The 20,726-nt window shown below is 37.3% G+C and overlaps 1 protein-coding gene across 2 annotated transcripts in view; it reads left to right on the top strand.

Moving 5' to 3' along the window:
* The window catches only part of COL4A2 (collagen type IV alpha 2 chain), a 287,494-nt gene that overhangs the window by 148,160 nt on the left and 118,608 nt on the right, over positions 1-20,726 (top strand). For both annotated transcript variants that reach the window (XM_072621981.1, XM_072621982.1), the window contains exons 5-6: positions 16,281-16,415; positions 16,499-16,543. In XM_072621981.1, coding sequence (XP_072478082.1) covers positions 16,281-16,415; positions 16,499-16,543 — 180 coding nt within the window. The remainder of the gene's footprint in view (positions 1-16,280; positions 16,416-16,498; positions 16,544-20,726) is intronic.

Below are 20,726 nucleotides of genomic sequence, written 5' to 3'. Positions count from 1 at the left end.
GGAGGTTAGGATATTTGAAGAAATATCAACATGTATGCCTCAGAAGAGCCGTAACAGTGGGCTGGGATGATAGACCTACAAGTTCTATTCTACTGTTCCAGAAATACTCCACTAAGAAGTTCTCTGCCTTCACAAAGATCCTCCAACTAAACAGATAGATCAATATAACTAAAATTCTTCAACAAAATAATATAGAGAGAATCACCACAAGTTAGAGCTAGTAAAAGGGATCTTAGAAACCAACTAGGACCTGGATTTAAGCCATCATTCTACAGATGAAGACATTGAAGGTTGTAGAGGCAAAAAAAAGTCACAGAACTAATATTTCTCATAATTGTGATCTGTAGCCAGTCACTTGTCTTTTCTAGACCTCTGTTTATCTATGAAATTAAGAAGTTGGGACAGATTAATTCTTAATCTAGCCTCCTCAAACCTAGATTTCAGGAAGTTTGTGAACTTAGATGGAGAAAAAAAATTATAACTTTTCCCCCATTTAACCAGTACTTAGCACAGTGCCTGACATGTAGCCATCACATAATAAATGTTTGCCGAGTGGCTGATTAACCTCTAATTGAAATTTAGCATTTACTTCATTGATGAATTTTTTTTAAAAAAGCATTAATCAGAGAGGCGGCCCATATTTTCACTACACTGCTGTGTCCCATGACACCAAAAACTCCTAGATTAGATGATGTTTTGGGTCCCTTCCAGCTCTAAAATCATCTGAACCTCATAAATGAAAGGACCAGGAATTTTGAACCTACATCTTTCATTACACCAGCCAGCATCTCATACAACTAACTCTCAATTTGCCGTGTTAACGGTAAATTTGGAAAAATATAACTAGTTGGTTTTTGCAAAGTAATCCAAATTCTTTAAAAAAATGTATTCTAGCCAGCGATCTACATTACTCCTGAAGGGTTAATGTAAACTATTACATATCCCCATTATCTCACAGGATATTGTGAGGACCAAATGGGAAAAAAATTATAAAACACTTTTCAAACCTTAAAGTGATATATAAATTCTATTTATTATTATCATTGTTACCACCATAATTATATCCCTTTGATCAGGGCTACCAAAAAGTTATGGAGTTTGAGTTTCACCTTCTCTGTCTACCCTCCTTCTGTCTCTAGTAAAGGGATTAATGAACCATGAAATGAGTGGAATGTGGGCAGCAGGAGGAGAGGAGACAGAGATAACTAGCTCCCCCAATGTTGGAGGTTAGTTGCATATAGATTCCACAATTATTTGTATGTAAACATTTTTTTATACTTTGTCCCAACTTGATTGCAAATTGAATAAAAGCATTGATTCCCTCCCCTCACTTCCTATAAATCCACCTACTCTAGAATAATACCAGTTAACTGGTAGACAGGCAAATATTTGCCTAAAGCAACAATCCCTTTGGAGTTGCCCTGGCATAGGGCCTTCATAAAAACTTTGATCATGTTTGTATTGTATTCAATCAGGAGAGGGGCTTGATGCTAGAGTTTTTCCTATCTTTTATCGCCGTGGTCCACTGTTATAATTTTTTCATATTTGTCAGCTCCCACTTAATACTAAACAGTATTTCCTGATTCAAAGGAGACTTACCCCAGGGCTTCTATCTCTCAGGACCTCAAGTTTTTACTCTAAAACAAATTTCCTCTTGTATATAGGTCAGAGAAAAGGAATTAGAAAATGAGTTTAATTACTGAAGGAGAAGAATCAGACATGATCTGTACCCACCATTTCAGCTCTGTTTTCCTGCAATAAAAACTTTCATTTAGGTTGCCTTTTACATACATAGCATCCTTTGATTCTTCTAACAACCTTGTGAGCTAGGCAACAGCGAATATGTCTCCTCATTTTACAGATAAGAGAAAATGAGTCTAAGGAATTTTGTCCATTCCTTGAGACTTCCTTCAAGTCTTAACTGAAATCCCACCTTCTGCCAGAAACCTTTCCTAATCCCCATTCATTTATATATCGCTTCTCTCTGTTGATTATCTACAATTTAGCTTGTTTCTCTTTTTTGTCTCTCTTTAAAGAGCAGGGATGGTCTTTGGCTTTCTTTGTATCCTCAGATCCTGGCATAGTGCCTGGTGTATAATTTTGTTGTTTATCCATTTCAGTCCTGTCTGTCTCTTTGTGACCCCATTTAGGAATTTCTTGGCAAAGATGCTGGAGTCATTGGCCATTTCCTTCTCCAGCTCATTTTACAGATGAGGACACCAAGGCAAACAGATTAAATGACTTGCCCAAGAGTCATACAACACGAATAAGTGTCTGAGGCCAGATTTGAACTGAGGAAGATGTCTTCCTGACTCCAGGCTGGGTGATCTATCCACTTTGCCACCTTGTTGCCCCAGGTGCAAAATAGAAGTTTAATATGCTTATTGATGAACTGAATTCATTGGCTTCATATTATCCATAGAATAAAATACAAGCTCTTTAGCTTGACATTTCAGGCCCTTTGCAACTTCACTCCAGTTTCTTTCCAGCTGTCCTCCAGTTGACTCTTCTTTATACATGTTGTATAGTCATCAAACTATATTGCTGGGAAACCTCCATTCTCCTCCTGTCCACTCCCACCTCCATGTATTTGTATCAGACAAGTGCCAGCACTGCTTCCTTTCCTATACCTGGGTCTTCTTTCAGAGTTTACCTCAAAGTGGACCTCTACCATGAATCTCTGGGTAATCTCTCCAGATTAAATTAATCTCCTCCCCTTCTTCTCTTTAATAGCACTTTGTTTAGATTCCTCTTTTATCCATAATACATTCTGCCTTTTATCATAATTAGCATGAATATATATTAAATTCATAATTACTGAAGCTTAGACTATATATCTTCTGAATCTAAGTCTCATGCTCTTTCTATATTACTCAGCTGAGTCTCTTTTTTGCAACCATCATAGGATTGTTCCATCAGAAACCTTCAAGATAGAAGGGAAAAAAATTCATAAAGATCTGCATCAAGTCAGAGGAGCTGGATTCAAATTCTACCTGGGTCACCTACTTCCCATGTGACCTTAGGCAAGTCACTTTACCTCACAGGGCCTCAGTTTCTCCATCTACAAAATAATAATAATAGCTGACATTTATAAGATTTAAAAGTTTCCAAAGTATTTTCCATATGTTATTTTATCCTCATGATAACCCTATGAGGTAGGTGCTTTTATTCTTCCCATTTTCTCGAAAGGATAATTGAGTCAGAGAGAAATTGTACAATTTACCAAGGTCTGAACCCACATTTTTCTGAAAGCGGATGCTTTGCCACATAGCTGCCTCCTAAGAACTGGATTAGGTAGCTTCAAAGGTCCTTTCCAACCTTAAATCAACTTAAATAGGACTTTATAGCTCTCTCTATTAAATTTCATTTAACTATCACATCTTAAGATCTTTTGGAATCCCTATCCTGTCAACCAACAATTACAATTTACTCCCATGAGATCACAGAGGCAAAAGCTAGAGCCAAAAGCGACTTCAGAAGTCATATAGGCCAAGTCCTTTCTTTATCAGATCGAAGAAGTCAATGCTCAGAGAGGTTGTTGTTGGTACTTGGTTCTGGAAGAAGACCATGACATCAGGGAGGTGATGCCATGACATGCAAGTGAATTGGATTTAAGTGAGGGAGGGTTGTGCAAAGTCACCAGCCTCACTTTCTCCTCAGGAGCCTTCTGTGTCTGGTGGCAAGATATAGATCAGGATAACTGGAGATGGCCCTGGATGCAGTGGGAGACCTTGGCCATTTTAAGTTGAGGTTTTTCGCCTGGGTCCCAGTTTGACAGAGCCAACACCCATTCGGTGCTCTAAGCTTTTTTACCTAGTTAAAAAAAATTAGTCTGAGAAGGGAAGACCCTCAGGGTTTCTGACCAAAACAGAAACAATTGCTATTAGCACCCCATGCAAAGGTGTGCTGAAACCAAGCCAGATGGAAAGACCCATTGTAAAATTTTCAGTGTCAGCCTTATGCCTCAGAAATCAGCATCTGCTACAAATCAGGGCTTTATATATTGTTTTATTGATTTTTCTAGACTTTTTAAAAACTGATGGAGTAGAGATTAATGATTCAGGTTAAATTAAAAAGTATTTCTGGAGAACCAATTGTTAAACATTTGCCAGCACACCCTGGTCCTGTGCCAAGTGGAGTATCTCTCCTCCACCTTTTGAAAGTGGGTCACAACCCCCAAAGCTATCTCTGTCTTTTGAAGATGGCTGCCACATGAAAGACTGTGCTGGATTCAGCCAAGGATGTGTCTAGTTACGGAATTATGTCGTGTTGAAAGAATACATATGACTGCCATCTAGTGTTCATGAGGTGAATTACTGCTCCTGACAATAAAAATTTCCCACTTGTAAACCTGTAAGATGTGGGGTCTGATGTCAGGGATAGCAATGGACACTGAACTTGTTATTTCATTGATCTGGGAAACTACCAGGTGAGGTAACTCATTCTAATAATGCTCATCAGCACCTTCTCTATAACCTAGTTTTAGGGAATTGCCCAAGACACTGAGACATTTGGTGACAGCCAAGATGTGTCAGAGACAGAACTTCCAACCAGATCTTTCTGGCTCCTAGGCCAGCATTTTATCAGCTTCATCACATAAAAGAGAAATTAGATCTCTAAGTTGAAAGCCAGTAAAGTCAACAAAAGCTGCTTTTCCTTTCATGGATTCTTTTCACAGCCTGGTATCAACAAATATATCCAATTCCCAAATAGTCTTTAAACCTACTGCTTTCCAATAGAGTTTTTAATAAATGTGTAAAGCATGTTTGGTTTATCACTGACAGTTATTGTCTGCAAAGCAAGTCTGTTCAAATCTCTCCAAACTAAATTTCCAACAGGCAAGAATCCTGATATTTCCCCCTTCCCTAGCATTTTCTGAGCCACTGTTGAGATCTTCCAAATTCTAACTTCATCTGCTAGCCCTCCATTTACAGTATTCCATGTTTTATTTACAGAAAGTACTTCTTAGCTAAGTTTCTAAAGGGTAAATACCCCTTGCACATACAAGAAAAACATACAGGTAGTTTTTTTTATAAAACTCCATTTTTCAGAATCATATTTTATATTCTTGAATGCTGGGATGCATTCTTAGCAAGAATAGCAGGTAGATTCTGAAGTGAGGAATAATGCCATCTTCCTCACCATCTTCCACCAGTTTTGTAGGGACACACTGGTAAACTGAGTTTGCAGACTACTTGAAAATTAGTGATGTGCTATATATATCATCTGACTGACTAAACTGATGCCAGTAAATGGAAAGCATAATTGAGAAGATGAATGTGTGTGTGTGTGTGTGTGTGCGTGTATGTGTATAGAGAGGAGATGGGAGATATTACTTGGACTTTAAGCAGTTGGCTGGGATGCGCATAACCTCTTAGCTAAGCTAACCTATTAGGTGAGCATCTCATTGAGAATTGTCCCATAGTGAAATGGAAAGTATACTCATTTTGACATCAGAGAAGTTAGGTTCAAGTCCTCCCTCTATATTGTTAGCTTCTATACATACAGGCACACATGCACCCCCAGCTTCGGTCTTGTTTGTATTGTGTCCTGCTTAATATTTAAGATAAATGTATTATTAACTACTTTGTATACATACAAAGAATGCTTTGATATAATTAACTAATACACACAGAGAGAGCAGCTGTATTATTACTGTGTATATATCAAACGCGTTTTAATACATAAGATAATTGTATTGTTACCTGCTATGTGTATATACCAAGAATGCTTCAATAGAATTACACCCAGAATAGCTAATACACACACATGTTAACCAACACAACTGAAATAACTCCTGACATACACACACACACTCTCACACACACAGAGTTTGGGCTGGGAAAATGTAATAACCAAAAGTGTTTTTGTGATTTACTGAGTAACTACAAATAAAAGAGAGTTTGCTGGTAGAGCTTCCAGGTGCATGTTACCTGTGCTATGCATCATCACTCTTTTTCACTATTGACCAGGACATATCCATGGAGTTCTTCATTTTAGCTTTCCTTTTCCAGTAGATGGGGTCCTTGATCTAGGGCAGGCTCGGGGAACTTGAGTCCTCAAGGCCACATGTGGCCTTCTAGGTTCTTGGGTGCAGCCTTTTGATTGAGTCCAAGTTTTACAGAACAAATCCTTTTATTAAGGGGATTTCTTCTGTGAAGTTTGGATTCAGTCAAAGAGCCACACTTGAGAACCCAGAGGACCACATGTGGCTTGAGGTTTTAGGTTCCCCACCCCTGGCTTACTTTCTAAAATGTTCTTAAACAGAAAAGTCTGCTCAAGAGATTTGCTGTTTCTTTTCAAGTGCATTCAGGGCACAGTCATCTCCAGTCATCCTGAGGAATATCAGGTCACTGGATTCAGATGGCTCTGGAGGAGAAGTGAGGCTGGTGACCTGCACAGCCCTCCCTCACTCAAAACAAAGTCAAGTGCAGGTCATGTCATGATTTCTCTGATGGCAACGAAGGACGAACACATCTGAATAATGGCTTATCCTTTAGCTGTTAGCCAAACACCTATAATTGGTCTCTGCAGTACTGCACCCATATTCATTTTTACCTCCCTATCTCTCTCTTTCCCCTCCAAAAAAAAACTTCAAGAATTTTACTGCTAGGAATTCCCCCAAGCTACTAAAAATTTCCACTTGAAGCCCCAGGCTATAAATATATCCGGACCTTAATTGTGTCTGAGATAGAACAATACAAGGCTTTGTTAGTTGACCAAGAAACACACGAGTTCCATCCACAACAAATTATAGTTCTTTACTCACATTTAAAACAGACTGATTTTCATTCTTAAGGGAAAAGATCATAGGCTTAAAGCTGAAAGGAATATTGCAGCTCATCTAGTCTAACCCTCTTATTTTAAAGATGAGGAAACTAAAGCTTAGAGAGGCAAAAAGACTTGCCCAGTATCAGACATGTAGTACAGAGCAGAGTAGGGTTTAAACTCCACCCCTTTGACTCCAAATCCAGCACTTACTATAGCCCCACACTTCAGTTTTCTCATTGAAATGCTCATTTGGCTAACACTTTATACACGCTCCAGCCCCCACACTGCCATGAACAGTAATGTCATTTGTGCCAAAAATAGATAAAAAGGCATATTGTCTACACCAGAGATGGGGAACCTGTGATCTTGAGGCCATTTGTGGTCCCCACTCCTGGCCTAGATTATGACATGCAGTTGGATGGGTTTTCCATTAAATCAGTCCTAAGACAAGCATCATGGAGGAATATTGAGCTATGCCAGAAAATGAGAAGATTTGAATAGATTTCATTGAATAAACACTGACTACCTACTATGTGCAATTCACCATAAGGGCTGAATTAGATAAATGCCATGTTTTCAACCATCACAAGCTGCTTTGACTCTGAAAGTTCATGTCTTTAGCAATGGTATCATTCTCTACAAACATTTCCAAGCACCTGTTACCTAGTAGGAAGGGTCTCAGTGCCAGAGTTACAAAACAAAAATAAAATAATGTCCCTAAATGTGCATTCTAATGGAGAGACAAGTGTATAAAGGTAGGTGATTAGAAAGTAATCAGAGGAGGAAGAGACAACTAGGGGAGTGCTGAAAGGTTTCATATAGGGACTGATGCCTAAACTGAGCCTAGGTAGCATAAGGAGTCTAAGATATAAAGGTCAGGTTAGAGAGCATTCCAGACATGGGAGCCAAACTAAGCCAGTGCATAGGGTTGGGAGCTTGGGGGAAACCAGAGATGTGCCTTAACAATGTGTTAAGCACCTACTGTGAGCCTCGCACCATGATAGGGGGTGGGAAAACAGATACCAAAAAAATGAAACAATCCCTACTCTCAGTGTCTTACATTCTATCAGGAGAGACATCTACATTTATAGGCATATGCAAACTAAAAGCAAGGTAATTAGGGAGGGCAGGCACTAGCAGTTGGGGAATTAGGAAAGGATTCCTGTGGAAGGTGTAGCTTGAGCTACATCGTGAAGGAAGACAGAAATTCTCTGAGTTGGAGGTGAAGAGAGAGTGCCTTCCACTCATGTGGAATAGTCAAGGAAAGTAAGGCATGGAGTTGGAAAATAGAGTGCCCCAGGTGAACAGAGGGAAGGCCGCCATTGCGTATAGGAAGGGGACTATTGCTTTATAAGACTAGAGTTAAATTGAAATTAGATTTTTAAAGACTTTAAGAAATACATAGAGGGATTTTTATTTTATCAGAGGAAAAACAGAGTCACAGGAGTTCACTGAGTTAGGGAAATGACATGGTCAGATATGCATGCACTTAAGGATAATCACTTTGACAGCTATGTGGAGGACCTATTGGGACTGAGAGAGCAATTAGGACACCATTCAAATAGTCTAAGTAAGAAGTGATGATAAGGTGTTATGTGTTAGCAGCAACAAAGGGTCACATGTGAGATTTTGTGTCCTTAGACTCAATAAAATTTAGCAACTGACTGGATATGTGGAGTGATGGAGGATGAGTCAAGTATAGTGGTGAAGTAGCAAACCTGGCAGACTTGAAAGCTGGTGATGACTTCAACAGAAATAGATAAGTCTGGAAGAGAGTAGGTTTAGGGGGAGTAGACAGATAGGTGGGTAAGAGCCAGAAAACAGTAGTGTCATAAAAATCCTAAGAGGAAAGTGTGTCCAGGAGAAGGTAGTCAGCAGTGTTCAATACAACCAAGAGGTCAAGGATGAGGAGTGGGAAAAGACCACATTTATCACACATTGATATGTAGCCCAAAACATTGCCTTCCATCATTCAATAATATTTGAATACTCCAAGGATCTGCATGGACCACTGCCCCTTTGTGCCTTAGTAGGTGATCTTTGAAAGTTACTGTGACCAAAAATTTTATCTCCATTACTGACATATATAAATGTTAACATAAAATCTGCCATTTTTTTCTGCAAGGAATAAGATACAGCTCTTCCAGGTTTACCAAGATATATATGTATGTGTGTGTGTGTGTGTGTGTATATATATATATATATATATATATATATATATCCTTTGATACTCATAATATCTCTGTGAGATAAATTATCATTATCCTCATTTTCAGATGATAAAACTGGAATTCAGAAGTGGTTTATCCAAAGTCATATAGCCAGCAAGTACCTGAGTTGGGACACAAACCAGGTTTTTCTGGCTCTGTGTCCCATGCCCTATAGCAGGTGGCCAATTTGGTGATGGTTCTATGTATACTTTTTGTTGTCATGGTTCAGTTGTGCCCTACTTTTCATGACCCCATTAGGGGACTTCTTGGTAGAGATACTGGAGTGGTTTGTCATTTCCTTCTCCAGCTCATTTTTACAGGTGAGGAACTGAGGCAGACAGGGTTAATTACTCAGAGTCACACAGTTAGTTAAGCATCTGAGGTAGGATTTGAACTCAGGTCCTTCTGACTCCAAGGCCAGCGCTCTATCTGCTGCACCACCTAGCTGCCCTTTATGTATACTTAGATTGACCCTTAGCTAGCAGTGATATACTACAATACATTACTAGGAACAGACAGAAATTGCTTCTAGCTTGATAGGATCTGACAGAGCTTGTAATCCACTGACATCACTTTCTTTTTTTTATTCCACTGGCATCACTTTCAGAAATGCAAGGTCATTCCATGCCATGATGAGACCTTTACTGGAAGAGAGTAAGCGAATTCTAATGCAGGCATATTTGTTAGGCATATGTGCCCTGAGTCATCCATTGGTTGTTAGGAAATTTTTTTAGGAAGGGTGGGAATGAAGAGAAATGAGAGAACTAAAAGACTAGTTAAATCAAAGACAGAAAAGGAAGTATATCCTTAAAAAAATAATCAAGACAAATGTAATGTTGGAAAATTTGGAAAGCAGTTTGAAACTCCTACCACTTGGGAATTGGTTCCCAGAAAGTTGGGCGTCAATGCCAAACTAGTGCCCTCCCTGAATACTATCTGTTCACACACTCCCACTATCTCTACCTTGACTTTTGAGATGTGTGCATATATATATCTATGTATGTATGTATGTATTATATGTGTATGTATGTATGTGTGTATATACATACACACACACACATACATACGTATATACATGGATCACCATTTCCATGAATGTGACAGGGCCAAAATAATTTAGTGCCAACCTGTAAAAGGGATTCCTTTCATATGACTCGTGTTTAGTCTAAATGAAATATAGATATAAACCTTGGTTCCATTCCTGGTCTATACTCCAGGCTCTGGAACAATCCCAGTCAGTGACTGATTGGTATTCTTCAACAAAGAAATCAGCGACTGGATGGCTCTACAGACGGGCAGTGAGACTGTCAGTCATGAACAATTGTTGAGTTCTTTAGCTTTATACTATATGTTGAAAGTAATAAAAAAAATAGGTTACATAGCCCCTGACCTTCAAAAGAATACCCAATCACACTTAAAAATCACTTAGAAACATTTGTGAAGTATCATACTGGCTTGCACCCAACCAATACCATTCACATTTATATGTAAATATGTATGGATAACATTCTTTAAATAGTTCTTTCATCTTTAGTTTAAATCATCTACTGTCTCATTGTGTTTTCAAATCTGTATAAACATTACTCTAGTCCTAAGCTGTAAATATAATATATAACTTCCACATTATAAGCATATATGATCCTTTGAAAAATCTGTTAATTTATCTACCAATGCAGATTGTTGCTTCTCCACATTTCATGAATTTTATCCTGTCTCAAAAATTCATTACTTGGTAGGAAGCCAATCTTTTGGTGATTCTCCTCTCTTTACTAATGTAGGCTGGTTCTCAGAGAGCATGGAATAATGAGTCCTTTTTTTATTTCATGATGACAGTGATGACATGCCTTATTAATATTATTGCTTCAGTTAAAATTCTACAACCATGAAAGTGGCTTTGCATTTTCAAAATCTATTCCAGCAAAGCATAAACCTCTCAGTTTCTGCCAATTTAGAAAGACTTCTGCTTTGGACCTTACTTTGGATCCAGTAAATTCAGAGAGGCTCAGTCGTAGAGATTTTATTTGGAATTTGATTCAGCAAACATATTAAATGTCTGCTTGCAAGGCAAGCATGCTAAACACTGAAGATACAAAGACAACTGAAATAATCCTGCACCAAAAGGAGTTTACATTCCACTTGGGAAAGATGGATTTTTTGGCTGCAGCAGTTCCTTAAACTGTCTATTAAGGTATGAATGGATTGCAATCTACATACATAAAGGGAATATCCTATGATATTGTAAGTTATTGAGATATTGAAGTGTTATATTTTGCATGATGGCACAAGTCCTAATTAAGGTATAGCATTACATACTTAATGAGACTTGAATTTAAAATGATCTTCCTTATCTTTTCCACAACCTGGCATTGGACTCTGAATAAGTCCAGCTATATAATGCCTGGAATCCACAACTCCAAATTTTGATGTCTCCAGGGTCTCCAGCTTCTCCATACCCCATTCCTACTTGGGAAATGCAAGTGCATCTATTGGGTAGCTCCTCTGTCTTTCCTAAAAAAGTATTGTCCAGAATTGAACCTAGTACTTTAGATATGACCTGACAATTGCAAGATATAGTAGCACCATTACCTCCCCTTTCCAAACATGCCTCTCAATTCAACCTAGACTATCACTAGTTCATTTCTATTTGTAAGTCATACTCCCTGAACTTGAAATTCGCAAATGTGCCAATATCTTTTTTCCATTTGTGAAGTTGATTTTCTTGAATCTAATTTCTTCAGTCAAGTCAGACCATTGGTCTAGTCTACTGAATTCTTTTTGGATCCAGACTCTATTATCTAATGTAATAGTTACCTGTATAAACATTGACTATATCATCTGCCAATTTGATAAGCATGACATCTATGCTTTTATTAGGGTTACTAATAAAAATATTTTTGGCATTGTGTGCCAAAGGGACTAAGAATAGTGCCCTCTCTATAGGGAAGAGATGTTTAATAAATATTTAGATTGAATTGAATTTTATCTTTAAGTATACGCATGTAACATCTTTGAATCTAGCAGTACAATGCCTTCAGACGAGGCACTTCATACTAACTGACCGACTACATTTTACTTTAATAAAGTGACTTATTCCTGTGACTTACTGAACCTGCTTTTCTTTACCTTAACCAGTTTCTTTTTTTCTGTAGATATTTACTCTAAACTATTAGGCAGTTTTTAAGCAAAGTTTTTAACAATCTTGCCCCAGATGCACACAAAATGCAATTGTGTATCACAGTTGTGATGCATTTGGTTTATCTTTGCATAATTAATAAGGCTCAAAAGAGATTATATACAAATCACTTTACAGACCTCAAAAACTATATAAATGCTAATTGTTAATTATTATTATTACTATTACTATCTTAAGCAAGAAATGTGAGCAAAAGTCATCACAGATCTAAAACTTGAGCATCAAGACATCATGTTACTAATTGTGTTCCCATCTTCAGTGTGATCTCAAAATTCCTCTCCAGTGCCAAATACAGTTGTTCAAAATAAACTCCTCTCCAGTCCAAAATTTAAGTGAGAGAACAACTATGGTATCCAGCCTTTGAACAGTTTAGAGTTTAAGAACATTCTTATCTGAAAAGATGCTTTAAAGTAGTCCTTTCCATTTCTTTTGCTGACATACTTTGCAACTGATGACAAATAACTCCCAGAATCAGCCCAAGGAGGAAATTCCTGGGGAAGTATTGTACAATAGATTAAAAACCCATTGTGCTTCTTTGGAAGCCTATTTTTCTTCAATGCAATTTGATTCAGCAAACAATTATTTAATACCTGTTATGTACAAGGCATATAATACCATTGTTAGGTAGTAGGGAAACAAAAATAAAGACATAGATCCTGCCCTTAAAAAGTTCATCATCTGTAAAATGATGGCATTAGACTTGATAATATCTAAAGTTCTTCCCAGCTCTAGAGCTATGATACCATGAAGACACATACATGAATTACTATGATACTAAACTATGTGTGAGTGCGGAGAGATGCAGAAATGGTACTGAGAAACAAGAAGAGAGTCCTTTACCTAAGTGTAGGGATTATAAGGAAGGATCAGAGAAGCTTGAATTGAGTCTTGAAGGAAGGGAGAAATTTTTATAGTCAGAGGATGATAGAATGAAAGGCTCAGAAGTTGAAAAGACAAGCATAAGAGCAGAAGATGTGGAGAATGACAGTTTCACTGGAACACATAATATGTTCTCCATTATGTGGGGAGAGGTAGTATGAAATAATACTGGGAAGCCACACTGGATCTAGACCTGGGGCATGCCCCAAATGCAAGACAAGAAGATTATACTGGGTTCATTATTCATCAGGGACCTCCTCAGGATTCCAGAAGAGTGCCAAAGATCAGAGTGGTATATATCAAGATTACCTTGGCATCAGAGTAAAATAATGGGCTGAAATGGGGACAGGCTGGAGGCAGAAAGATCAGTTCAGAGGCTCTTACAATAATCTAGAAGCAAAGTATTAAGTGCCTAGCCTAGAGGTACTACAGTGGGAGTAGATAGAAAGAGGAAGATTTAAGTGAAACATCTTTATCCTTCCTTCAGAGACTGGCTACTCTTTTTCCTTTCTTGTCCAGACAGAGCCTTGGGGTTAATAAAATGTAAATAGAAATAGCTGCTCATTTGTGTGGATTATCAGACAAACTAAGAGTTATAAGTCTGAACTGAATTTTTCTTGAATCCTCTGAAATCATTTTATTCATTTTAAGCCTCAGGTTGTAGAATTGTTCTGTGTGTGAACATTACTAACAGCTGGAATTTTGGCTTCTTCCATGGAAACCAGATTTAGAATCCTCAAAACCTTAGGAAAAATGTCTCAGGGTTTTAAGTGTATCTTTTCTGCAGTCCTGGTATTTAAACAATGTGCATTCAAATCTGAACATATACCTTGGGATTTATTCTACCCCAAACTGACCCATTCTCTCCCATTTACATTCCAGTGACCTTTACAGTGTGTGACAATCCATCATGACATTTATTCTTCCCTAGGATTAAAGTTGAAGCTTACTAGTAGAAAACACTTGAGTTTAAGAGGGGGAAAAAAATTTAATGGGAAAAGAAGAAAGAAGAGAAGTCTTTCCCTAAGAAAAAGTTGAATGAGATGATCTCTAAGGTCCCCTGCAGCTCTAACAGCCTATGAATTTTTGTGGGCCAGTTGCTTTATAGAAGAGGTCATTATATGTCCTGAGTATGTTTTTCTAGAGAAATATTTTTATTTGGGGAATAATTTATCTTCATATATTGTATTTGCCATATAATATATTATTACAATCTTGATGGTATCACTTGACTAAAAAAGATGGCATATGATCCTACACTGAGTACTTTTATGGTTACCATTACAATGATAATGATGGTGATAGCTAGCATTTATATAGCTCTTTAAGATTTACAAAGTATTTTACAAATATTATCATACTTGATTCTCACAATGATCCTGGAAGTTAGGTATTTCTTCCTCTCATTTTACAAATGAGAATAACGAGGTAGGCAAAGGTTACAGACTCATCCGGATTACACAGCTGTTAAGTGTCTGAGACCAGATTCGAACTCAGATATTCCTGACTCCAGGGCCAGTGCTCTGTCCACTATTGTTGGGAATGTTATTTTCAAACATGACACTGGAATTTCCAGACAAAAAGCTAGGCACTTCCTTAATCCATGCAAATAAATTAAATTAGTCTGCCAGTCTTTGTCTTAATTTTATTTTTAAAACAAGCTAATACAAAAGGAAAGGGAGAGGGGGAAGTAACTTTTCCAGTCCATGCTTGGATTAAGGATGGAAGTCGTCTGGTAATAATGATGATTAACACTAAGGAAAATCCCTTCTTTACCTGATCATTCCAGATGGGCTTTACTGGCAAATAAAAGACAGGATATCCTATGGAAAGCCTTAAACTTAAACATTTAAAGGCATCATATCCTTTGGCATTGAGGTGCAATTACTCTGATTAAACTACAGCACCTTCAGTTTAATCAGAATAATGAAACATGGAGAGTATGGGGAGGCAGTGTGAGTTGTGATTCTCAGGAGCACCGTACATTACCCAGTTTCTCCATAGGCTTACTCCTGGACCTTCTTAAAGTAGACATTGTCTCGATCTTTGTGTGAACAGTTCCATTCAGTCAGAAGCTCAGCATGAACTGTGCTGAAGTGACATCCTCCACCAAAAGAGAAAAGTCCAGGACTGTATTCCAAATGTCTAAAAATTAAAGGTCATAAAAAGAAAACTTTGATCTTCAGAGACTGACTGACAATGCAAGGAAAATGACTGCATGAGGTGATGTTATTGGTCACTTATGACAAATCAAAAGTTACCTAGAAAAGGGTCATGGATACTGGACAGAATTGGGGTTTTTCACATTTAGGATATAAATATTCCATTTGAGGTAATGACAGATATGTTTCCTTCTGGTCCAACTTATAGAAGAAGTCTTACATAGGTAGAAATGTCATTAAGAAAAAGAATGGGAGAAATAGTGGGGAAATAGCTTTCCTTAAAGTGTTGTTAAGTAGAGCTATTGTTGGAATGTAGTTGTATGCATGTCATCTCTCTGTGAACTCCTTCAAAGAAAGAAGTGATTATCTTTTTGCCTTTCCTCTTATGCTACTGCTTAGCGTAGTTTCTGTAAGATAAGAGACTCTTAATAAATGTTTATCGTCTGCCTGCCTGATGGCCTCACAAGTTACAAGCTTGTACAGTGTCCCAAAAGTCTTAGTGCAGTTTTAAGGTCCAATAAATTTAAAGGTCCAGTTTAAGGTCCACTAAAATTAAAACTAAGACTTTGGGGGCACTGCATGATTGTGGCTTTACCTTGGAGGGAAAAAAATGAGGGATGATTTCATAGTACTTGATAGCTTCTAAAAGAACTTTCTCTTATTTCTAAAAACACAATAATATAATGTATTATTATATTTGGACCTTTAAACTAACAATGGGGTTAGATAGAACAGACATTAGTATCCCCATTTTACTGATGAAGAAGTGAAATTTCAAACATGTTAGGTGATTTGCCAATGGCCATGGAATGATACTGCTTTATGTCTTAACCCAATATCATCTTAAGGACGTTATTGGATAATTATTTCATTCTGAAACATTACTCTGAGTGCTAGAAAGTGCACAGCGAACATTACAGAATATTGTAGCTAGCACATCACATCTTCTGAAGGATCTGCTTTATCTAAGGAAAGATTATTATCTTGAAGTAAATCACTAATGAAAACACCTGCTCATTGTTCTCCATAATGTAAAGAATCCTGTATTTATGTGGGTTTTTTCAGGGTCAACCAGGACCAGTTGGGCCACAAGGATATAGCGGACCACCAGGACTACAAGGTATTCCTGGATTACAAGGACGAAAAGGTGATAAAGGTGAACGGGGAGCACCAGGAATAACAGGGCCCAAAGGAGATGTGGTACGTTCATTACTGATATTTCATCTGGCTTTGTTAAGCATAATCAAAGCTTCCTTCTCAAGTTTGATTTCTTTCTTTTTTAGGGACAAAGAGGTGTTTCTGGATTTCCCGGTGCTGACGGAATTCCTGTAAGCAATAGATTCCCTGAAATATTTTAAAAGATTCTATGTGTTCTGAGTAGGATAAAGCTGTTCTAATTTGTTTCTTTCTCCCTTTTTCTTATTTCTGCGTTAAAATTCGTAGGAAATAAATATAAAAATGCCATTTTACACTTCTCCTAATTTCCCAGTAGAGTACTTGCTGAATTGTTCAGTTAATTAATTGCTTCATAACTTTGGGTTCAAAACTTAATTTTCAGAATTAAGGTCATTTACTTAAAACTGGATGTTCTATAACAAGTAAAGCTGTAACTCTGATCAGAAATTCCCTGGGAAAGGTAAAATGCAGTAAGTTTTATATAGCACATTACACACAAGCCACAAAGAAAGAAAGATAGATTGATAAATAGATAAATAGACAGACAGAGATACACAATATAGATATGAATATAGTTATGTCATCTACCGTATTATTAATGTTATCAGTCTAAAAAGTCATTAGTGAAATTTTGCATGAAATATAAAGGTGTCTGCAAGGCATCTATACATAATAAATCACCCTTAAAATTTGTACAGTTTTCCATATTTTCTGAGGTAGATACACATAAAAGGAAAAAAGAAAAGGAATACTTTGTTCATGGGAAAATCTCAAAATGTAATAAAATGTGTTTTTCTAACCTACTTTACTTTACTTCTTGTGGCATAGAAAAATAAACAAAACAGCCTGACTCACAGCCTTCTTCACAGGAATCCCTGAACAGATTTCCCAGGCCTGGTTTCCTGACCAATGCTCTGACATCAAGGTCTCTGTTTATCACATACTCCCCATCCTCCTCTTATCCTGACATTTCTTTAGCTTTAAGACATCTGCTTCATCCTTGTCCATATTTCCAGATTGTCTTGCTCTCACCCAGTTATTTATATCCATATTCATCTTCTCTCTCTGTTTCTCTGTCACTCTCCTCCTCCCTCTCTCCCTTTTCCTGTCCCCTTCTCTATTTCCTTCCCTCTCCCCCTTCTCTGTCCCTCTCTCCTTCCCTCTCTCCCTCCCTCCCCCCACCCCCTCTCTCTCTGTTTCTCTGTCTCTGTCTCTGTCTCTGCCTCTTTCTCTCTCTCTCTGTCTCTCTCTCTCTCTGTCTCTGTCTCTCTTTCTCTCTGTCTCTCTCTCTCTGTCTCTGTCTCTCTCTCTCTCTGTCTCTCTTTCTCTCTCTCCCTCTTTTACTCACATCCACATCCTTTCTATTCCTCTCTTATTTCATGGTAAGATGACTCATTTGTGGGAACTTAAAAAAATGGTCATGGAATAGTTCAGGGGGAATAATCATTGTAATACTTCATCTCTTCAAATCACAATTTCCACAACAGTTGAAGAAAATAATAAAAGACTAGAGATTATGTTTGTCCAAACATGACACATGCCAATCCCAAGAGGTCACATGAAGAGTGGACATTACAGCTGGGATAGGTTATTAAATTAAAGTATGCTATGAAGAACTTGTCAAAAAGTAACTGTGGCATTAATCAGAATATTTAAGAATTGACCAACATCTACCTTCTTATAGCATAAGGTTAAAAAATGAGGATAAAAGAATTGCAATACATTTCTGAATAATAATCCTCAAAAAAAATCATCAGGAAAAATTTTTTTCAGGTCTTTAGACTTCGTAGATTCATAGAATCAAAGACTTGGTAGACACCTCAGGAATCACTTCTATGACACCCCAAACAGGGTGGAGATTATCTAACCTTCATCAACAAATGAATTGAAACTGATTAATTTAGTTCTATTAAAATATAAGCTCCTCAGGGGCAGGAATTGACTAGCTTTAGTATTTCTATGCTGAGTACCAAGCAGAGTGACTGGAACATAGTAAAGACTGAATGAATGCTTGATTTCTATCCCTAAATCTAAGTTGAAACATCAGATTAAAAGCACCTGTGAATAACAGGAGTATTTTCTCAAGTTTAGAGACTCATTTAAAACAAGAAAGAACAATTTCCCAAGCCAGAAAGAAAATATTATCATGTGTCACCAAGAACTGCAAAGTACAAAGGGATGAAAGTAGCCTGTGAACCAGTGCCTCTGGGTGATGCTTGAGATGGGCCAGCTTGCTTCAGTTGCAGTAATCTGATACGAACAATTAAACCTATGTGACTTTACTAGCTCCTTTGGATTATAACCACATGCTATAGCTGGATAACTAACAAAAGTTGAGTCTGGGATAATTATAGATGTTTGGAAGTTATGTAAAAGAAGTGATATGCAAAGGAATCCTGGAATCAGATCAGAGAAATGTAGTTTAAAGATTTGGAGGTGGACCTAAAGTTCAAAAATATTTGAAAGTGTTGCTTGGAACACAATCTTCAACCAAGGATAAACTGGGATTTCATTTCAAGTTACTTAACCCATCCAAAAGAACAAAGTAGACTGTTCAGATCCAGGGGAAGGCATTCAGAAACGTAATGGTTCTTTCTGAACCAAAGTTTCATGGAGAATAAACACCCAAGACACAGAACCACAAACAATGACAAACTCTACAAATATTGCTAATGGTTTAAAACCATGCTCTAGTCTTTAGAAAGTTCTACATAGAAGGAATTGTTGGCCACATGCCACTGTTTTAATCTTTTATCACAAACACACACTCACACACAGAGTAACCATTGTCAGTGACACTCCTATGGGCATGGTGGCAATGAGAACCAGCACAGTGTTCAGCAAGGAAGAGAATGAGGTAGAAACAACTGAAGAAGAAAAACATTTTGGAACTTAGCTTCTCACAGGCTGTTTGCCCGCATGTAATTAAGGAAGTCCAACATTTTAGACAATCTTTATGGTACAGTTTGAGAAAAATCAGACCCTAGTATAGCGTCAAACATCCTGAAGTATCACATTTTCCAAATTGACACCAACATCTAGAATTTTTCTGAATGTATTAAAAATGCTTATTGAAAAAAAATTTAACCTTCTGTTTGACATCATTAGTTAAAAGTGGCTTTTGAATATTTAAGGTACTTGTGATCAGAGATTCAAGAAAGAAAATAGTAAAATTTTTACAATAATAATCTTTAAACTCCTTTTAAAACATCCTTTACTGCAAATGTCATCAAATTCTCAAAATGTAGACTAATGTCCAAAATCATTCCAGAATATATATTTGATTCATTACCCTGATAAGTGAAGTTAAGAAAAGGCTATAAAGGCTGGTACCTCAGATATCTAGTGATTTGCTAATCTCAAAAGCAAACAAAATAAAAACAAAAGGATGCAAAATAAAGCAAAAACTTTTATTATGTGATACCTGAGTTTAAGATCACTGAAACTTCTTCCATTTCTATGAAACCAAATGGATGTAGTTAGGATGAGAACCAAATTAATCTGTCTCTCCAGTTTACTCAGAGGATACCTAATATTCTAGTCCGTTCCCCTGACACACACACACACGCACACGCACACGCACACGCACAAACTGATTCATTATGTGGCAATAAATACTTTCCTTTTAAGCTACATGGACTATTTGTGCCCAACCTGTGGTAGAACATTCCAAGCTTATATTGGTCTGATCAGCCACAGTGATTGAAACTTGACTCTAGCATAGTGATGTCATTTTGGGCCTCTTTGAGAATGAAGAACAACCAATCAACCTTTTAAATATAAAATATAACAATTTTTTTTTTTGCTAAAGGAAATAAGATACGATCAAAGCTACCTCCTTAACTGGTATCATGCCATGATTGTATCCATGTTGTGGTTGAGGAATTTTTACTTGAGTAGAACCTAGAAGCTTTAAGATCATCTTAATCCAGCCTGGGATAGTAGGCACAGCCAGACTTATGCTGTGTAGACCTGAAGAAGAAACCTGTGCCATCTTTAAAAAGAAGCTAAATGCTAGTATGATTCTTATGAAGACTTTTCTTCAGTGTTTTTTTTTTAAGCACAACTCTCCTAACTCTCTTCCTAACTCTCAAGAACATCTGGGGAATCCTCAATATATTTTTCTCTTTTAAAAGCTTAACCAAAGCATAGATGTGCTACAGTGCCCTAAAGACCTTTGCCTGATACTATTTTTATAGTGTCTGAGACATCTGATTACAGCTGTATCTATGCTAAAATAAAGTATCCTTTTCTTCTTTTTTTGAACACTAGTTTCCCGTGGATTCAAGCCTGGAACTCCTTGTGAGAATGTTGGAAAACTATATTGGGTCTGGA

This window comes from Notamacropus eugenii, chromosome 6, assembly GCF_028372415.1.
Source record: "Notamacropus eugenii isolate mMacEug1 chromosome 6, mMacEug1.pri_v2, whole genome shotgun sequence".
Lineage (NCBI taxonomy): Eukaryota > Metazoa > Chordata > Mammalia > Diprotodontia > Macropodidae > Notamacropus > Notamacropus eugenii.
The sequence above is the reverse complement of the archived record's forward strand: the minus strand, read 5'-3'. Positions and strand labels throughout refer to the sequence as shown.